This window comes from Caretta caretta, chromosome 1 (assembly GCF_965140235.1).
Source record: "Caretta caretta isolate rCarCar2 chromosome 1, rCarCar1.hap1, whole genome shotgun sequence".
Lineage (NCBI taxonomy): Eukaryota > Metazoa > Chordata > Testudines > Cheloniidae > Caretta > Caretta caretta.
The window spans coordinates 46,183,103-46,201,289 of NC_134206.1; the positions used below are offsets into that span (position 1 = coordinate 46,183,103).

The window sequence follows — 18,187 nt, forward strand, 5'->3', positions numbered from 1 at the left end:
ATTTATAATTGGGGGGGGGGACCCAGATACATTTCTAGGCTCAGCCCGTCCATCTTATCTTGGGCAAACCTACCCCAGACTTCGGTGGGGATTGGGAGTAAGGAGCAGAAGCCAGAAATACAGGGTTACACCGTTTCCCAGGCATTTCATCCTATTCTTTCCTGCCTGTAAAAAAATAAATACAATCGTTGGGTGTTTTTAGATGGGCAGGTTACGGTGTGTTCTATCAACACAATTTCTTCACATTTGTAATGGGGTTTACAGCCCCGAGATCTATTAAGTGATCAGGGCCTGAAGAAAAAATGTATTCGTCTGCATGCTTTTTTTTCTTACTGACGTGTGTTCCTTACCACCCTACAAATGAAACAACACCAACGAACCAATATTAAACAACACCAACAAAACCGCCTCCCTCTCTTATACACAGACACAATTCAAAGCCTAGATCGGGGAGTGAATGGCTGAATGGTGTGTGTGTGTGCGCGCGCGCATAGCCATTAGATATAGATCAGGTTGTATGCTTTAAAGCTCCTTTTCATTAACCAATAAAGATACCGCCTCTTTTATTTCTGCTAATTTTCATTATATGGGAGGGGAAAGCTAATTGTTAAAAGTGCTCTGAAGCTGAAATATTTCAAAACCTGTTTAATCAGTGCACGGCATTTAAAGTTGTTTAACTGTTGTATAGGCAGAAAAACAGGAATAAACCGCATTGCAGCCTATTACAATTCAAGTGGTTTAAAATGAAGCCAGCAGCCCTACTCTCTCTTGAATAGAGACGTACATTCATGTATTTACTGTAATTATATAGTATTGTAACATCCACCTATCTACCCACCGAGACATACTATCGATAGATAGTGTGCAGAAAGCGTGTGTGCACTTTGTATATGTTGTATAGCTAGCGATGTGTGTGCTGATATGCATCTATGTGCTGATATGCATCAAGAAACAGTGGGGCTGCTTTTTCATTTTGAATTGCAACAGGTTAAGAAGATACGGCGAACTCTCCTCGGGTAGATGCGCCAGACAGACAGAGAGCTGAGCTAGATGCACGTCCTATGCACAAGGTTTGCACCAGCCCTTTGCTACGTGAAGCGGGTTTACACAAGTAACACGACCCAGTATTGTGTAAACCGAAGGGTTAAGCTCCTGCCCATGCACAAAGCAAAGGGCTTGAGATAGCGGGCGAGGTGTGGAAATAGCAGCGGAGGATGGGGAGGAACTTCCCGACGAAAGGAAGAGGGGAAAGTCACGGGTGCGTTTGCAGAAACTCGGGGGTCGCCTCGCAGGGAGCCGCGCTGTGGCGGAGAGCGCCGAGCAAAGCCCTTGCCCAGGTGGGAAGGCGGCCGGCGGCTAACGGGCTGCCCTGGGGAGTTGCAGAGAGTTGGAAGAGTTGCTGCGGAAGGCAAACCCAACACGGGGAGCGGGCTGCCGGCGGCCGAAAGCGCGGGGGCGCGATAAAGAGCCGGAGAAGAATATTAAATCGCTGGCGAATGAGCAAATAACCCCGCCAAAGGGAGAGGAGGGGTGAGGCCGCCAGCTACGGCGTGGGTGGGGCTGACAAGAATGGAGTACATTATGCAGTTCATTTAGTTAACAAGGGAAATAATGAGGAAGCGTGCAGCGTGAATGCCAAGAGAACAGGCACAAAAAGCCTATTGAGAGCCCCGGCCGCTCCTGGCGTAGCCATCACATGGCAGAGGCCCTATTTAAGCGGCGAGCCCGGCGCCTTTCAGCACCACTGGGGCTGGCCAGCACCCCGAGGCACCTCCGGCGGCTCCAGCAGCGCCGGGCCGCCAGCGCGGGGAGATGCCGCGCTCCTTCCTGGTGGACTCGCTGGTGCTGCGGGAGGCGAGCGAGAAGAAGAGCGAGAGCAGCCCGCCGCCGCCCCTCTTCCCCTACGCCGTGCACCCCTCGCACCCGCTGCACGGGCTGCCCCCCGGCGCCTGCCACTCGCGCAAGGCCGGGCTGCTGTGCGTGTGCCCGCTGTGCGTCACCGCCTCGCAGCTGCACCCGCCGCCCCCGGCCCTGCCGCTGCTCAAGGCCTCCTTCCCCCCGTTCGCCTCGCAGTATTGCCACGCGCCCCTGGCCCGGCAACACTCGGCCTCCTCCGCGGTCAGCGTCAGCCACGCGCCGGCCATTTACCAGACCGCCTACCCCCTGCCCGACCCCAGGCAGTTCCACTGCATCTCCGTCGGTAAGTGCCAGGCTGCGAGGCAGGGCGGGAGCTAAGAGGTGGGGCAAACGGACCCGATCCTGCCCCGCCAGACTCCCCGTGCGTGGTTGGCAGGATGGGGGCAATGTCACCAGTGCCAAAGGCCGGCTGGCCCTAAGGAGGAGAGCTGGCCCTGCCCCCGGCAGTGCAGGGTATGCCATCGGTGCAATGGCAACTGTGGCCTGGGGAGAGAGGGTGACACTGCAGGGTATGCCATGCCCCGCCCGGGCACTGATACCTCGTATGTAATGCCTAAGGGGACGCGTGGCACGGCAGCGCGCGCCGTGCACCATTCATGCCATGCCGTGTCATATCTCTGGCATGGGGGTGAGTTGGCGGGACATGCCACCCACCGCCTAGGCAATGCCAGGTAGCGTATGCAATAGTGTGCGTCCTGTGGCATTCATAGAGGCGCCCGGCCAACTGCTCGGTGCGTGGCTCGGTGATCTGGATGTGGGGAGGTTTTCAAGGACGCCAGCTGGGCCCCTAGGGCAGCTCTGGGTGCAGCAGGTTTAGCGCCACGGAGTCTGACCGTCCGCTTTCCTCTCCAGACAGCACCTCCAGCCAGCTGCCCAGCAGCAAGCGGATGCGCACCGCCTTCACCAGCACGCAGCTTCTGGAACTGGAGAGGGAGTTCGCCTCCAACATGTACCTCTCCCGGCTCCGGCGCATCGAGATAGCCACCTACCTGAACCTCTCCGAGAAGCAGGTGAAGATCTGGTTCCAGAACCGCCGGGTCAAGCACAAGAAAGAAGGCAAAAGCAGCTCCCACCGAGGAGGAGGCTCTGCCCACAGCTGCAAATGCTCCTCTCTGGCCACCACAAAGTGCTCGGAGGACGACGAGGACTTGCCCATGTCTCCATCCTCCTCAGGGAAAGACGATAGAGATCTCACAGTCACCCCCTAGCCCCACAGCCCCCAGAGACTAACCCGAGAGCAGAAGGGGATCTTGCCCTGTCCTATGCCAAAACGCTGTGGAAGGATTTTATATCGTTTTGTATATTTCATGTAATTTACAAAGGACTTTCTGGCCTTTTTAGAAATCCTGTGAGTGCCGCTGTGTCGATGATTCCGTTGTAAATAAACTGTCCGCGTGAGCCTAAATGTCGCCAACTGTTGCTATTTTACTTGTGGTGAGGGGGTTTGGTTTTGTCGTCAGGCAAAGCGCTCCGCTCCCCCACCTCTGTGTTGTGAACTGTGATTAACTGTGTCTGGTAAACAGCGATCCTCCAGAGATATCTATTTCTCAGAGGGGGCGGGGAGGGGAGAACTAGTTCTGTAATTTGTATCAATGGTCGGGAATCATTCAGCTTTAGCATCTCCCGGCATTTCGTCCCTCTCCAAAGCAAAAGTGGGGACGCGCACCGGGTCACTGCGGTGATCTCTAGAAGCAGGTAATGAAATGTGTGAAATGTGGTTTGACGCCTTTTTTTGGGGGGGGGGGGAAGATGGGGGAGAGGAGTTTGTTTTTTCTGTAAAATTTGCTTGATGGCGTTTCTTCAGACCCATAGCTATGTAATTGTACGGTTTCTGTACTACCGGGAGATATTTATTTATTTATTTATGTAAAAAATAAGAATAAAATTTTTGCATAAAGACATTACGGTGACGCCTTTTTGTTAAAAAAAGAAGAAGATGTAATCTGTGTCCTACAGATCTCCAAAATGTGTTTGTTTGTGTGTGTGTGTGTATACACACACACACACACACAAACATATATATATAAGTTGGGTATACAGAGGAACACTGACAGTATATATGTCGAATGTGGTATATTTGCCTGCATGATTGCCTCACCCTAAAGATGTTTGTGGCCAATATATAATTATTATAACGTATATAAGCATATTTTTATAACATGTGCATCTCTTCTTAATCCAGCCAGAGGTTTTCCTGCTGGAATTTAGGGCATGGGATGCTACATAACCAGACACATAGGTTTTCATTCCTTCTAGCAATTTTTAAAAGCAAAAGATGCCGGTCATTCTGATCCTTGGGGAATAGCGCTTAAGTCTGCAAGCCAAACTAATTAGAGATTGACATTTTCTGAAAAGCTTTGTCCCCACGCTATCCATGCGCTCATCCCGCATCCATCCATTGTCCTGCACAGTACTTACCGCCCGGAAAACTTGAAACTGAATCTTTGTCGGTCATCCCAATAGCGAACATCGGAGTTCCATTTATTATCAACAAATAAGCAACATGTTTCAAATTATATTTTCCCCGATTAATAACTTGAAAGAGGAAAATACCATGCCTGGCCCCTTGTTTAGTTCTCCAAATCATTTCTCCATTCCGTCTGGTTTTATTCTCGTTGAGATAGAACTGTGCCGAATTCTGCGTACTCTCATCCATCAAAGGAGGTCTATCCATGGGTCTCCCGAATGCGAGAAATCTCGGTATCCAGGAATTCCTATAGTACCACCCAATGCCATCTGAGAAAGGATTGCGCATTTCGTAGACGCATCTAGCCCGATGTTCTCATTATATGGGTGTTCTTTAAACACTGGTCTCATTCCACTGCATAACTTTACCAGCAACATTTATCCGGCAGTTAGAACAAACCAACCCCGCTGCCACAGATAATTACTCCACGTTAGTTTGGAAGGAAACAAGGACTGGCACGTTCCCAAGTGCGGGAGCAGAGTTGGGGGTCTTCGCGCGGAAAGCGCAGTAAACTGATCGCTTCGGTAAAGTTTTATACAGACAATAACTCTGGCCCATGTCGAGCCATCGGGTTATTAAGCAGAATTCCCCAGTGTTTACACTTCAGAAGTGATGACACGATCTGTCCCCTCGATTCGGTTCAGTGTCCCCTCTGCCCTCCAGTCGTTAGCTTTGGCCGCTTTTAACCATCCCTTTCTCTGGCTTTCAGGCTGCCTCCCTGGATGACACGCGTTAGAAAAGTTTGCCTCGTACAGCCTTTGCCAAAGGCACGTCTGCACCTTATATTTCTACAGCTCAACACGCTGTGCCCAAACACCCAGGCAAAAAACTTACCGGTACCTGTCACCGCGCTATCAGACACATGGGTCATCAGATTTTAAGGTCCCGGTTAAAATCAAGGGGGAGGTTCTGGTTTTAAAATCGACGGTACGATATGGCAGGTGAGGGAAATCGGACTGAGCAAATAACGGATGGATATTTTGAGTCATCTGACCGTATTGTGTATCCTGTGTTTCTTTAACTGACATTGGGGTGAAAATATAACACCATTTGTATTAGTATTTGTTCTCTTTAGAAGTAAACCGGCGTCTGTCCTAATACAATCTAATTTTAAAATGAATTAATCTGGATTAAGAATCAGTTATGATGTTTTAGTATTCTATATGTTGTTTACACAACACCATAGGTGTGCATGGTGCTTAAAAGACAGCCAGACAAAAGTCTTAGTCTTCCGAGGTTACGATTAGCTATAAGTTAAATGTGTGGGATGTTTGCTTCTGTATTGTCCATAGGTGTGGACAGGGACCATCTTAAACTCACTCCTGGCTTTGATGTATTACAAATTAAGCACTTGCCTCGTGTTACCCAGGTTGCTGCATTCCTGGGGAATACGGATGATAATTCAGACCGAGCAAGGTGGAGGTTTCTGAGTTTTGGAAAAGTTATATACTCATATGTTTGTTCTCCCGCAGAGAATTGAATAATACATTGTCAGACTCCTATGGCTCCTTTCCGCTCTCTGTTGCAAATAAAGGTCAGGTAAGGTAATGCCACTGAGTATATAAATCGCACCCGTAAATTCTGATGAAGAGTTTAAAAGACGCAGAAACGCTTCCGATCATCTTCTAGCTGGGAAGCGGCCCCATGACCAGAGTTCTTAGGGTAACAGTATTTCTCGACAGATGCAACACATTGCCTGGGTTGCTGGTTTTATCACAACCGTTTATCCCTGTTCTGACGAAGACGAAACCAATAAAACCCCAGCATGACTTCTGCACTGATCCACTCAAGCAGAAGTTAAAAAATCTTTAAGATGCAATCAAAAAGTCTCATTACAGAGACCACAGGATCGGGACCTTAGTCGCTGATCGAGGCTGATCATATCATTAGGGCACACCGAGAACTCTTCTCTTGCCTTTACATGTTCATTAAAGATCCTAAACGTTTCCAACCTGATGGAAAGCAAGGACAGGTGCGAAATCGTATAGCCGATTACACCGCTTTTCTCTGGCTTCTGGTGAACAAGGGGGATTCTAATCATATTCCCTACACTATTCCTTTGCTATGCACCGGCCCGCCCGCCCTGTGACACCAGAAGGTTTCGGACAGCAGTCCCCAGAGCTGAAGGGCTGGAAAGCACCGATATTAAGGCAAATGTCCTGCAGGATATTCGATTCTCCCTCTAATCGCTTTGCAGTGATGTGGACAGAGGCTTCCCGATCCGAACTCACCTCGCATACACCCACAGGGGATCATATCCTGGCTCCAGAGGCGTTCATGGGAGCTTTTCCCTTCACTTCAATGGGACCAGGATTCGGAGCATAGCTATTTCTGTGGCTGCTAGTAACCTGTGAGTGCTCCATATTTCCAAGGGAAATACAGTATTTCAAAACTCCAGGCTGAACCCAGGCAGCATCATTTAGGGCTACTTCCCTCCTGGGCTTTTGGAAGGGCCAGGTTTCACAAACGAATTCGTTTGGTAACATGAACCAGGTTTCGGCATATCTCCCATTGGCACCAGCTGGAGCGCATTGCGGTGGCTCGGAAGGAGCGCTAACAGCCCGGATCTTGAGACCAGACGTGATTACTACCTTCACAGCTGCTTTCCTTGTTCCAGACTGTCTCTGAAAGGGGGAGGGGGGGGGACCATAAAGCAGGGGAGGGGGCTGAACAAAAGCAGGAGAGTTTAGCAGAACACCGAAGCACAAATTCTACCCTCGGACCCACCTGAAATTCTTTCATGAAAGTAAGGGGGAGAGATGCACTCCCCGCCCTCAGGCATGATTTGGATTCTCTCTGCTAGATACAAGCTTGCACTTATCTGCTTAAGTTAAAGCATAGACTATCAGGATTGGAAGGGATCTCACGAGGTCATGTAGTCCAACCCCCTGCTCAAAGCAGGACCAATCCCCAATTTTTGCCCTAATCCCTAAATGGGCCCCCTCAAGGATTGAACTCACAACCTCAGGTTTAGCAGGCCAATGCTCAAACTACTGAGCTATCCCTCCTCCCCCAGGGGAGGTTACACCTGTGCAACCTCTGTGTGGACATTCTTACTTGGTTTTGTGGCTTATTTTGATTTAGCTTGAACCAGTTCCTAATCGATTTAAACCAAAGTGAAGCCTGATTTAAACTGACATAAAAAGCCACACAGCCTTTCGCAGTAGTTTAACGAAATCATTTTAAAATCACATTTTAAGTTAAAATGGTGCCACTCTACATGTACCCAAGCCCTGAATCAGGTGTACCTGGAGCCAATGTGTTGAGTGTGGTATATTCCAGATCCTTACTGCCTGTAGAACAATGTAGTCTTGAGCCCAGTCTGATATGTAAGCAGGAGGGAGCTGTCCCAATACGTGACATTTTACACTTTTAACAAACTGAATTTGAGATCAAAATCCCAAATACACTGCTCAGGGGCTCGCTGTGGATTTGTGACATTCACTGAAGGCCACGGGATCCATAAGCCAATGAAATAACTGCATTGCTCTGTGTTTGCAGCATATTCCAATTTTCAGATGTAATATTGATAATCATCCTGATTTTGATATTAAGACCTGCATTACACTCAGAAGTTGCCTTAGCAGAATTTTACTGTGTTGCCCAAGATACACATAAAGTAAATGATGATTGTAATAATATTAATAGTATAATTATTTATTATTTGTATTATCATTCCACCTAGGAGCCCCAGTTATGCGGGAGCACACCATTGGGCGAGGTGCTGTACAAACAGAACAAAAAGACAATCTCTGCCCCAAAGAACACACATTTAACATGCTACCAACATAAAGGACAAATAGAATTTCATCATTTCGCTTTTCAGAACATGTATTAGCAGGAGCCAATCAAAATGAAAATAATTGATAAAAGAGATTGTGCTGTGTACCCCTCAGTGGCCTGCTACATTGTATTTGTGGGCTGTGCATACCTAGCTGACCAAATTCTGTTCTCGGATTACTATGTTCAATCCAGCTAAGGTCAATAAAGTTTTGATAAGCTGAAGTTCTGGAAGAAGGTTAAAAGATATTATAGTATAGTTAGAAAGAAGAGAAATGAAAAGAAAGAGGAAAATGTAGGAATTAAAGCAACAAATTAGAAAATATACTAGAGATTAGTATGATCATCATCCTAATTGTTCTTAGGACTAATAATAATAATAATAAATTATTTATTATTAATTATTATTATTATTTATTGAAAACCCTATAATTTTATTGGCATTGTACAAACATAAAAGGAAGGATTGTCCCTGACCAAAAGCTGTCACAATTTAAAAAACAAATCAAGGACCCACCTGTATGAAGTGTAGGGGATAGGGTACAACATACAGATAACATAATCAGACAGGTAATTGACCACATTTTGATTAAACATGGATAATTCAGTGGTTTTCTTAAAGCACTGTAAAATAATCCGATTAACCCTCAGCCATGCTGATATTAGATAGCTAGTCATTTCTGGCTATTATTAGCTGGCTAATTTCTGGTCGGCATCAGAGCAGAAGTGAGTTTTCAGGAGGGATTTGAAATAAGAGAGGACTGTGGCTTTGGGGATCACCTCTGTGCTAGGGCATTTCATGGGTAGGGATGCTGTTGAAGAAAGCCCCAGAGATGTCAGTAGGATAAATGGGCACACAGCAATATATGCTTTATGACTTAAAGTGGCAAAGAAGGGATTACTCAGAAAAAAACTTGAAAAAAGAGAGAGATAGCACCTTCTTTGGGAGGAGTAAGCAGAGTCCTTGTAGCATGTCTACATTGCAATGTAAGCCCAGGGTTAGTGGGACTTGAGTCAGCTGACCTGTGTTAAGGACCCAGGACTTGAGCATCTACACTGATTCTTAACCCTGTGTTGAGGATTTTCTAACCTGGGATAGAACCCCGGGGCTGTAGAGTCCACATTGCAGCATGCAGACCTGAGTCAAACCAACAATATCCCCTATTTCCTAGAAGCCTTCCAAAATGTGTCTGCTGTAGCCCTTTGGCCACAGTACGCTGCGGGAAAACTTTACTGCCCACCCTGCTTGTTACAGGCAGTTTGAACAGCCCACCAACACAGCGTGCCCTGCAATATGGAGGAGACAGACCCTGTTTCAAGAAGGTCTTTTGTTTCCGTTTTCACTCCTGTGTCAGGAAATGGGCAGAGCTTCCATGAGGCACTGGTGGACATTTCAGTGGCATTTTCTGACCCACCAAAGGCACCTGACAGAACTCCTGATGGAGCAGGAGGAGAAGGCAGAGGAGGAAGAGTATCCTGGCATGGCAGACTCACGCTGGCTAATGCTGCTCAGTACACTTAGTATAGTAGCCACCGATGCCTCCTATGTAGATTGGTGCTTCTAACTCAGCACCACCAGCACACACGGGTGGGATCACATCATGCTGCAGACCTGGGATGACCAGCAGGGGGTTCAGAACTTTTGCATGAAGAAAGCCACAGTTCTGGAGCTTTCTGAGCAGCTTTCCCTGACCCACCAGCATAAAGACACAGGCATGAGACCACCCCTGCCAGTCCAGAAGCAGGTTGCTATCGCCTTTTGGAAGCTGGCTACCAGAGACTGCTACAGGTCCATTGCCAATCAGTGTGGTGTTGGCAAGTTCACTGGGGGTAAAGTGGTGGTGGAGGTTTCTGAGACAATCAGGTATATGGTTTACCCCAAGGTCGTGGGCATAAAAATATTTCTGAGGTAATTGCTGGCTTTGAGAGAATGGGCGTTTCCAAACTGCGCCAGGGCAATTGATGGGACTCAAGTGCCCATAGTTCACTCACCTCAAGGAGCACGTAAGTGCATAAACCGTAAAGGGTACTACTCCATTGTTATGCAGGCCCTCGTGGACTATACAGGCTGATTTATGAACATCAATGTGGGCTGCCCTGGGAAAGTTAATGGTGCCAGGACTTTTCATCAATCGGGAGTCTACATTCATGGACAGGCTGGGACATTGTTCCCATCAAATGACATTGTCATAAATGACAGGTTTCAGAGTAACAGCCGTGTTAGTCTGTCTTCGCAAAAAGAAAAGGAGTACTTGTGGTACCTTAGGGACTAACCAATTTATTTGAGCATGAGCTTTCGTGAGCTACAGCTCACTTCATCGGATGCATAGCGTGGAAACTGCAGAAGTATATAATGCAGTATATAATGTCTTCTGCAGTTTCCACGGTATGCATCCGATGAAGTGAGCTGTAGCTCACGAAAGCTCATGCTCAAATAAATTGGTTAGTCTCTAAGGTGCCACAAGTACTCCTTTTCTTATTGTCATAAATGAAGTTACTGTCTGTAACCATGCCTCAGTGGGTCACAACTGAGGATGCCAAATTCAGGACGAACTGCTGAGAAATAGGGCAGATACACCCTAAGACTTGTGGCTCATCCCCCATAGGATATACCAAACCAGCAACAAAAGTAAACTTCTGTTCCACCACACTGGCTAATAAGAAGTTATAAAAGCAGTTTCCTTGGACATTCCAGTCCTCGTATTACCACCGAAAACATTGGATTTAAAAGTGAGTGGCTCTTTACAACCAGTCTCATCAAACAAAAGGTTCTTCTGATCCCAAAGGACTAGCCATATACCCAGTCAAAATATATCTTAAATCTTACCCAAAAATCAAGCTGATGCTAATCCTTTAGTATCTAAAATGTAAAGGTTTATTTATAAAAAGAAAGAAAGAAAGAAAGCTGAGAGTTAAAATTGGTTAAAGGAATCAAATACATACAATAATTGCAAAGTTCTTAGTTCAGGCTTGTAGCAGTGATGGAATAAACTGCTGGCTTAATAAGTCTCCGGTTTCTTCCAAGTCATTGGAAGATCCTCAGTCCATTGGTTAGAATGCTCCCATTAATATAAGTCCATATTCCAGAGGTTTGAGCAGGATAGAGGCTGGAGCAGGATAGAGGCAAAATGGAGGGGTTACCAGGGCCTTTTATATTTTCTGTCATGTGGATGGAAGCCCATTGTTCTTACGGTGGAAAATTACAGCAACAAGATGGAGTTTGGAGTCACATGGGCAAGTCACATGTCCATGCATTTCACCTAGTCAGAGCAGGAAATTCCATTAAGTGTAGATCAGCATCTCCCATGGTCCATTATAAGTTAAATGTTCTTTTGATGGGCCACTCAATTTGAATAGTCCCTCCAAGATGTGCTAGCTAGCTACCTTGTAGGCGTTACCCCAGGTGAAAACATTTGAAATCCAGGTATAGGGCAAATACTCATAACTTCAAATACAAAAATGATACATGCATACAGATAGCATAATCATAACCAGCAAATCATAACCTTTTCATAGACATCTTACATGCCACATTTTGTCAGGTTGCAAATATATAACAATGGTTGCAACAATGATCTATATGGTCATTTTAATAGGACAACATCACACTGTCCCCACAGTTATTTTGAAGGACTCCACATACCCCCATTTGCCTTGGCTTAAGAACATGCCTGGATTTTAGAGGCACTGGCAAAAGACAGTTTAATTACTCTCTCATCAAGTGTAGAGTGATTGCTGAATGTGCTTTTGGCAGATTGAAATCCTGTTGGAGGTGTCTACAGACCCATTCATATTCCAGTGTCATCAATGCTGTTCTCATTACCATGGCTTGCTGTGCTCTTCACTATCTATGTGAAGCCAGAAATGAACCTTTTCCCTCTGAATGGACCTATGACAGTGAGATGCCACTGAATCGGTACCCTCAGCCAGAAAGTGCACCTACCACGGCTGGACCTGAATGCACCAGGGCAACAGAAGTCAGGGATGCTTCAGGCTCCTTCATTTGGACTTGCCTGGCTCAATGTAAGAGGAAGAATAGCAAATCTATGAATGTGCTTGGGGGGATGGGGATAATTGATTGGAGTGGGGGGTGTTTAGTGCTTGGAGAGGGGTGGGAGCTTTGATTGCCATGCAATGTAGTGATGAATGACATGACTTATGAAATGGGGGTAAGGGATGATTCACACTATGGCTTCATATAAGGAGGTTATTGATGTGTGAATTGCTGTACTTAACTGTCTAGAGGAATAGTGGTTGCTTAGTAATTCCTAATGGTTCTTGATCATGAGTTTGGCTTTATTATTCCAAATCATGATTGTATGATGAGATGTACTGATAGTAATACACTTTCTGGATGATATAAAAGACTTTATTTGTAATTATGTGTTAAAACAGTACAACAATCACCCATTGCAGGCAGGCCAGATGCCATTACTAACCCAAACATCAGTTACAAAAGAACATTTCCAATATCAAGAACAACAGTGCATGAACAAATGCAAACATGACAGAACCCCTTACCTCTGCACATCCCCTGGCCCACCATCCGCCTTTCCCTTCTTCCTTTGTTTTCTACACACTTGGTGGTGGGGGATGGGGGTGGAGGTAACCATCAGTTCATCATGGAAGCGATCCCTCTTGGAACAGTCCGTGAAGGTACGCTGGGCCAGGCTGAGGTCGAGCTGTGGAGCTACAGTAGCCAGTACAGGCTGAGGGGCCTGCAGTGGGACAAGACCCAGAGGATTATTGTCTCAGGTAGCTCAGTGGAGAAGCTCAGAATTAATTCTTGGGAGTTTCAAGGACCCAAAATGTTACATTTAAAAACTGACCTGCAATATATTGCGGGAGGCATGCTTCAGTTCACAGAATCTCCCTGGACACAGCCTCATTAATCCCAGTTAAAATAGTGCAAAAACCATGGTGAGTTAAAAATGATAAGCTGTTTTTGTTTTACAGACATTGCATAACTACTTGGGCTGGGGGGGGAGGGGCAATCAGTGGCCTTGCTACAAAAGGCTTTTTCTATCACTTCAGGCCTTTCACATTTTGTAGGACATTCTTGTGGTGCTCTACTGGCAGAGGGGATGTTATTCCAAGCCGCTGGTGGGAAACTTGCAGCGTATGCAGCCGTAGTATGCAAACAGAGTGACTGAACAGCACATCTAGGAGCAGAGTGGGCTGGTCAGCTACAAAGGTGGCCCTGGAAAATACGCCCTTCCCTGCAGTGTGACTACCTGTCTGGAGTTCCTGCTTCTGGAAAACTTTGCAGCTATCAGCCCCAGGATTGGGTCGGAATTCATGAGGGAATCAACAGGACGCTACATAAGCTTTCACATGGCTTAGTCTGTTACGGCTGCATGCACACATGCAGAACTCCACAGCCTTCCTCCTCCCCATCCCTGGCACATTTCTGGACAAAGATTCAAACTCCAGTCGTGCTTGGGACAAATGATGGTGTCACCTAGGGACTGCCTGGACTGCCTCTCATTGAACTGGGCTAGATTTGGAAGTGCAACCCATTCCGCCCCCCTACCCCTGAGCTTACTGTTTCCAGGCTGCTCCGCAGACTATTGAGCGATTACAGAGCGGCGAGTGCAAAGGCACAGCAATGCAATGTAATTATTGTTAAACCAGAATGCCCCGAGCAAAAACCGGAGCCTTTCCAGTACAAATACTCTTTAAAGGTGTTCTTTACTGTTTGCATTTCCCTGTAACTCTTCTGAACTCCACACGGTGGGGAGGATGGGAAGGGAGTACGCCAGGGTGCTGAGATACAATCCACCATTAGTGGTTACACACTGCTAGCCTGGGCTTCTCAGACCTTTTGCATTTGTTCTTAGAGCAGAAATCTCTCCCATTACCATGGAAATAAACATTAAATTGGAGCCAGAAACTTACCGGGCTCAGGGGCAACTTCTGTCCCTTCTGTGTGCACTGCAGGCTTGGCAGCAGGCTTGGCCCAGGGGTGGGGAGTATCAAACAATTCCTCTGCATATGGACCCTACTGCTGATCCTGTTCAAAAGCATGCTCTGGGGCCAGTTTCAGTAACAGAGTGACTTCATAGTCCTCACTAGGGGCCTGCTGCTGGCTCACATCAACCCCTATGCTGGATTCTGGGGCCAGCAGAGCACCATCCCAGCTAACCAGGTCATCCTGCATCACAGCTGGCACCATGCTGGGGGCAGTGCTCAGCACCCAGTCAAGCTCCTCATGAAATGGGCACAATGTCAGCAAGTTGCCTGAGGTGCGGTTCTAGTCTCCTATTTTCTAGTACTCACTCTTGAGCCACTTAATCCACTCCCTGCACTGGTCACCAGTCTGGTAAATTTCCAAAGCTGCCAACTTCTTCACTATCTGCTGGTATGTGTAGTCATTCCTGATGCTTTTGCTGAAGTCCACAGTTTTGCTGGCCTTGCACCAGAGATTCACCAAAAACTGTCTGCGCTCCCATGACCATGAAGCAGCTCCCTTTGCAAAAGGCTTGTTCTGGTCAGTCTCCATTGCAAACCCAGGAGGCTTGCTGATGGTGTGTTTGCAACTCGCTGGTCAGAAGACAATGGAAGGATTAACACTGACTCACCGAGCTGCTGCTGTACACCAAAGGGGTTGGCTTCCATGTTTAATTAAATCGATTGGAGATTGTTGCAATATAGCCAACAAAGGAAGTTGGCCCATGGGATTGTGGGATACTTTTGGTGGACTCCCAGAACTGAGTCAAGCAGGGCTGTATCTACACTACAAAGCAATAGGGCTCAAACCCTTGGTCATGGCTTGACATGGGCTTGGACCCTCCTCCCCTGCAGGGTCCTAGGTCCCTGGGTCTAAGCCCGAGTCTGAGAGATGTGTGTGTAGATGGAAAGGTGGATTGGGTTCAAGGCTGAATCTGAGCCTGGGCTTACATTGCAAAGAGCTCGGTGTAAGCTTGTTTCTCTCACCAACAGAAGTTGGTCCAATAAAAGATATTACCTCACCCATGATGTCTGTCTAATATCCTGGGACCAACATGGATATAACAACACTGAACACATTAAGAAAGAAAGAAAGAAAGATGTATTGTGAAGCAAAATTCTGGGGAAAAAATCATTCCATGTTGATTGAAACCATTTAATTTTAATTCAAAATATTTTGTTCCTATTTTTACATTTTTAAAAACATATAATGTAAAATAAAAGAAATGTCAAATGAAAAGTAGTTTCAAAATGAAAACTTGAAAATTTCCATTTTTGACTTAATTAAAATTAATTTCATGGTTCCCCTCCCCCCCGAAAAAAAATGAAATTTGGTCAAAATGACACATTTCCATAAAATGTTTTGCTTTTGGTGAATCTGCATTTTCTGCTGGAAAGATGTTCCATCAGAAAATTTCTGACCAACCCAATTATCTACGTACTGTACGATATAGTAGTGATGCACCAATGACAGTGATGTAGTCAATGCAAAGTTAATAATTCTAGTCCCCTACATATGCCAATACATTACAGAATCATAGAAACATAGGGCCAGAAGGGACCTTAAGAAGTCAGTGAATCCAGCCCCTGTGCTGAGGCACGACCAAATAAACCCAGTCCATCCCAGATATAAGGCTGGGCCATGGGAGGCCTATGGGCACTGGTCAGCTGCTAAATTGCAGTCAGGAGATGGGTGAACCGGGTCAGAATGCCAGGAACTCAGGGAAGGCACCTGGTGGATTTTGACTGGTAGAGGCAGTGGTTTGGTTTGGTCAAGGAAATGGTTCTCAGTGTAGGGCTTGTGAAAGGAAATGTGAAAATCTGGGTGTATTTTGAGACTGGAGAAACTATAGCTTAGAGGTAACTGGGTTGATCTGCTGTCATATTGGGAAGGCCCCAGGAACTGGTGGTCCAATTTCCAGGAGGGTTGACTGGTCTGGAGATGTTGGGCAGCAAGCCATACCTTCTGGCTTACTGTGAACACTGAGCTTCTTGTATTTGATGGACCACATGCCTCTTGTAAGCCTTCTTTGCCTCTTCTAGGTAGTTCTTGAGTTCCTCCTGAATAAGATGGATCTGTTGGGCCCAGTCATTGGTGCCCAGGTTCAGGAAGGCTGCTGGTAACGCTGAGTGAAAACAGAGGTGGAACCCATAATTAGTGAATAAAGGGCCAGTAGAGGCATGATCAGCATTGTTATATGAAAATTCTGCATATGACAGGAGTGTGGACCAGTGGTTTTGAGTACTGCTCCAGTTCCTGGTTCATCAGGTCAGTTTGTCCATCTGTTTAAGGGTAGTATGCAGTGGAGGTGGATATAAGGACATCTAGTAGCCTAAATACTTCATGCCAGAAGCAAGAGGTGAAATGTGGGCCTTCATTGCAAACTATGAGGTCAGGGAATCCATGAAGCTGACCAACTTTGTACATCAGGAGTTGGGCAGTAATCTTGGCAGAGGACAGGTGGTTGCAGGGGATGAAGTAGGCCATTTTGGTCAGGCAGTCCATGACTGTGAAGACTATGGTGTGTCCATCAGACACTGGGAGTTCCACAATGAAATCTAGGCTGAGGGCAAACTAAGGCCTATGTGGAGTCTCCAGGGATACTAAGGTGCTGAGGGGTCTGTCCTGTACATCTTGGTACATGAACAGCACTTGCAGGAGTCCACATATACTTGGACTTCGGCCATCTATTTGTGGGGTATGCTCAGGGGCAGAGCAGGAAGAGTAGCCTGCATTGGTTTAGAGCCCCCCAGAATTTCTGATGATCCCCGTCAAACCATTCGGGCAGTGGCACCATGGGAGCGGGTTCCAGTAATGTGTGGTCTGTTTGGGCACGTAGTGTCACTGTTTCTCCCTGTGAGTGTGCTAGCTGCTTGCACAGGGTCTGTGCTTCGGCAGCAAACTGCCTCACCTTGGCCTGCGCCCGGGCTAACTGCTTGTGCAGGGTCTGTACTTCGATTGCACCCAGTGTAGCTTGGGTCTGTAGTGTGAGGCTCTCTGCCTGTAGATGGGTGACTTGGTCCTGCAGGTCCCGGGCCCTCAGGGATCTGCTGTTCGGAGGGTGGAACAGCCCACCCCTTCCATCATCTGTGGAGGGGTTGGATAAGCTGTGGTGGGGAGCGAAGGCAGTCTGAGAAAACTGTCAGGGCTGAGCCGTGGGTGGCCTGTGTGCACCTGTCAGTTGCTAAGTTGCAGTCAGGAGACGAGTAGCAGGGTTGGCAGTGAGCAGGGACAGAATGCCAGGAAGTCAGGGGCAGGCACCATGTTGCAGGCACCAGACAGACAGGAGAATCGGGGTCGAGCCAGGTCAGGATGCTAGGAAGTCTGTATCAAGCACCAGGTTATAGACAGCAAGCAAATAGAAGAGTTGGGGACAAACCAGGTTGGGAAGCCAGAATCAAAGGTCTAGAGCAAGTAAGGTTCAGAGCAGAGGAAGGCAGGCAATCTGCATGTTGTGCGGACAGCTCTTCATGCTGGCTTCCTGGTTTAAACACTAGCATCAGCCAACCAGTGGGCTGTGAGGGGTCACTACTCAAGACCTGCAGGGTGGTATTTCCCACAGGGCCTAGCTTCACAGAGTCCTCCAGCAGCAACCCAGCCGAAGCTTCCAGTGGTGATGTGGAAGCATCAGTGGTCTAGAATCCTCCAGGTTCCTACAACTCACAGGTGTTTGTCCAACTTGTTCTTATAAATCTCCATGGACTGGGATTCCATAATCTCCCTTAGAAGCATATTCCAGAGTTTAACTACCCTGACAGCTAGAAAGTTTTTTCCTAATATCTTACCTAAAGCTCCCTTGCTGCAGATTAAGCTCATTACTTCTTGTCCTACCTTCGATGGACATGGAGAACAATTGATCACAGGCCTCTTTAAAACAGCGCTTACTCCATTTGAAGACTTTTATCAGGTACCCCCTAAGATTTTTCCTCTCAAGACTAAATATGATCAGATTGCTTAACCTTTCCTCTTAGGCCAGATTTTATCATTTTTGTTATTCTCTTCTGGACTCTCTGTAATTTGCCCATATCTTTCTTAAAGTGCAGTGGCCAAATTTGGACAATCACACTATGGAT

The 18,187-nt window shown here is 46.8% G+C and overlaps 1 protein-coding gene across 1 annotated transcript; it reads left to right on the forward strand.

Annotated features, from left to right (window-relative positions):
* The first annotated feature begins 1,695 nt into the window (after nt 1–1,695).
* Nucleotides 1,696–3,755, forward strand: GSX1 (GS homeobox 1). The gene is made up of 2 exons (XM_048817968.2): nt 1,696–2,200; nt 2,770–3,755. The coding sequence occupies exons 1-2, from the start codon at nt 1,813–1,815 to the stop codon at nt 3,123–3,125; spliced, it is 744 nt and encodes a 247-aa protein (XP_048673925.1). The 5' UTR covers nt 1,696–1,812; the 3' UTR covers nt 3,126–3,755.
* Nucleotides 3,756–18,187: the final 14,432 nt, after the last annotated feature.

What these genes read in the sequence shown, in the direction of transcription:
- GSX1 (XM_048817968.2), top strand. Translation starts at nt 1,813, where the DNA reads ATGCCGCGCTCCTTCCTGGTGGACTCGCTGGTGCTGCGGGAGGCGAGC. An exon ending in GTTCCACTGCATCTCCGTCG is followed by an intron (nt 2,201 to 2,769) that starts GTAAGTGCCAGG and finishes TTTCCTCTCCAG; the next exon opens with ACAGCACCTCCAGCCAGCTG.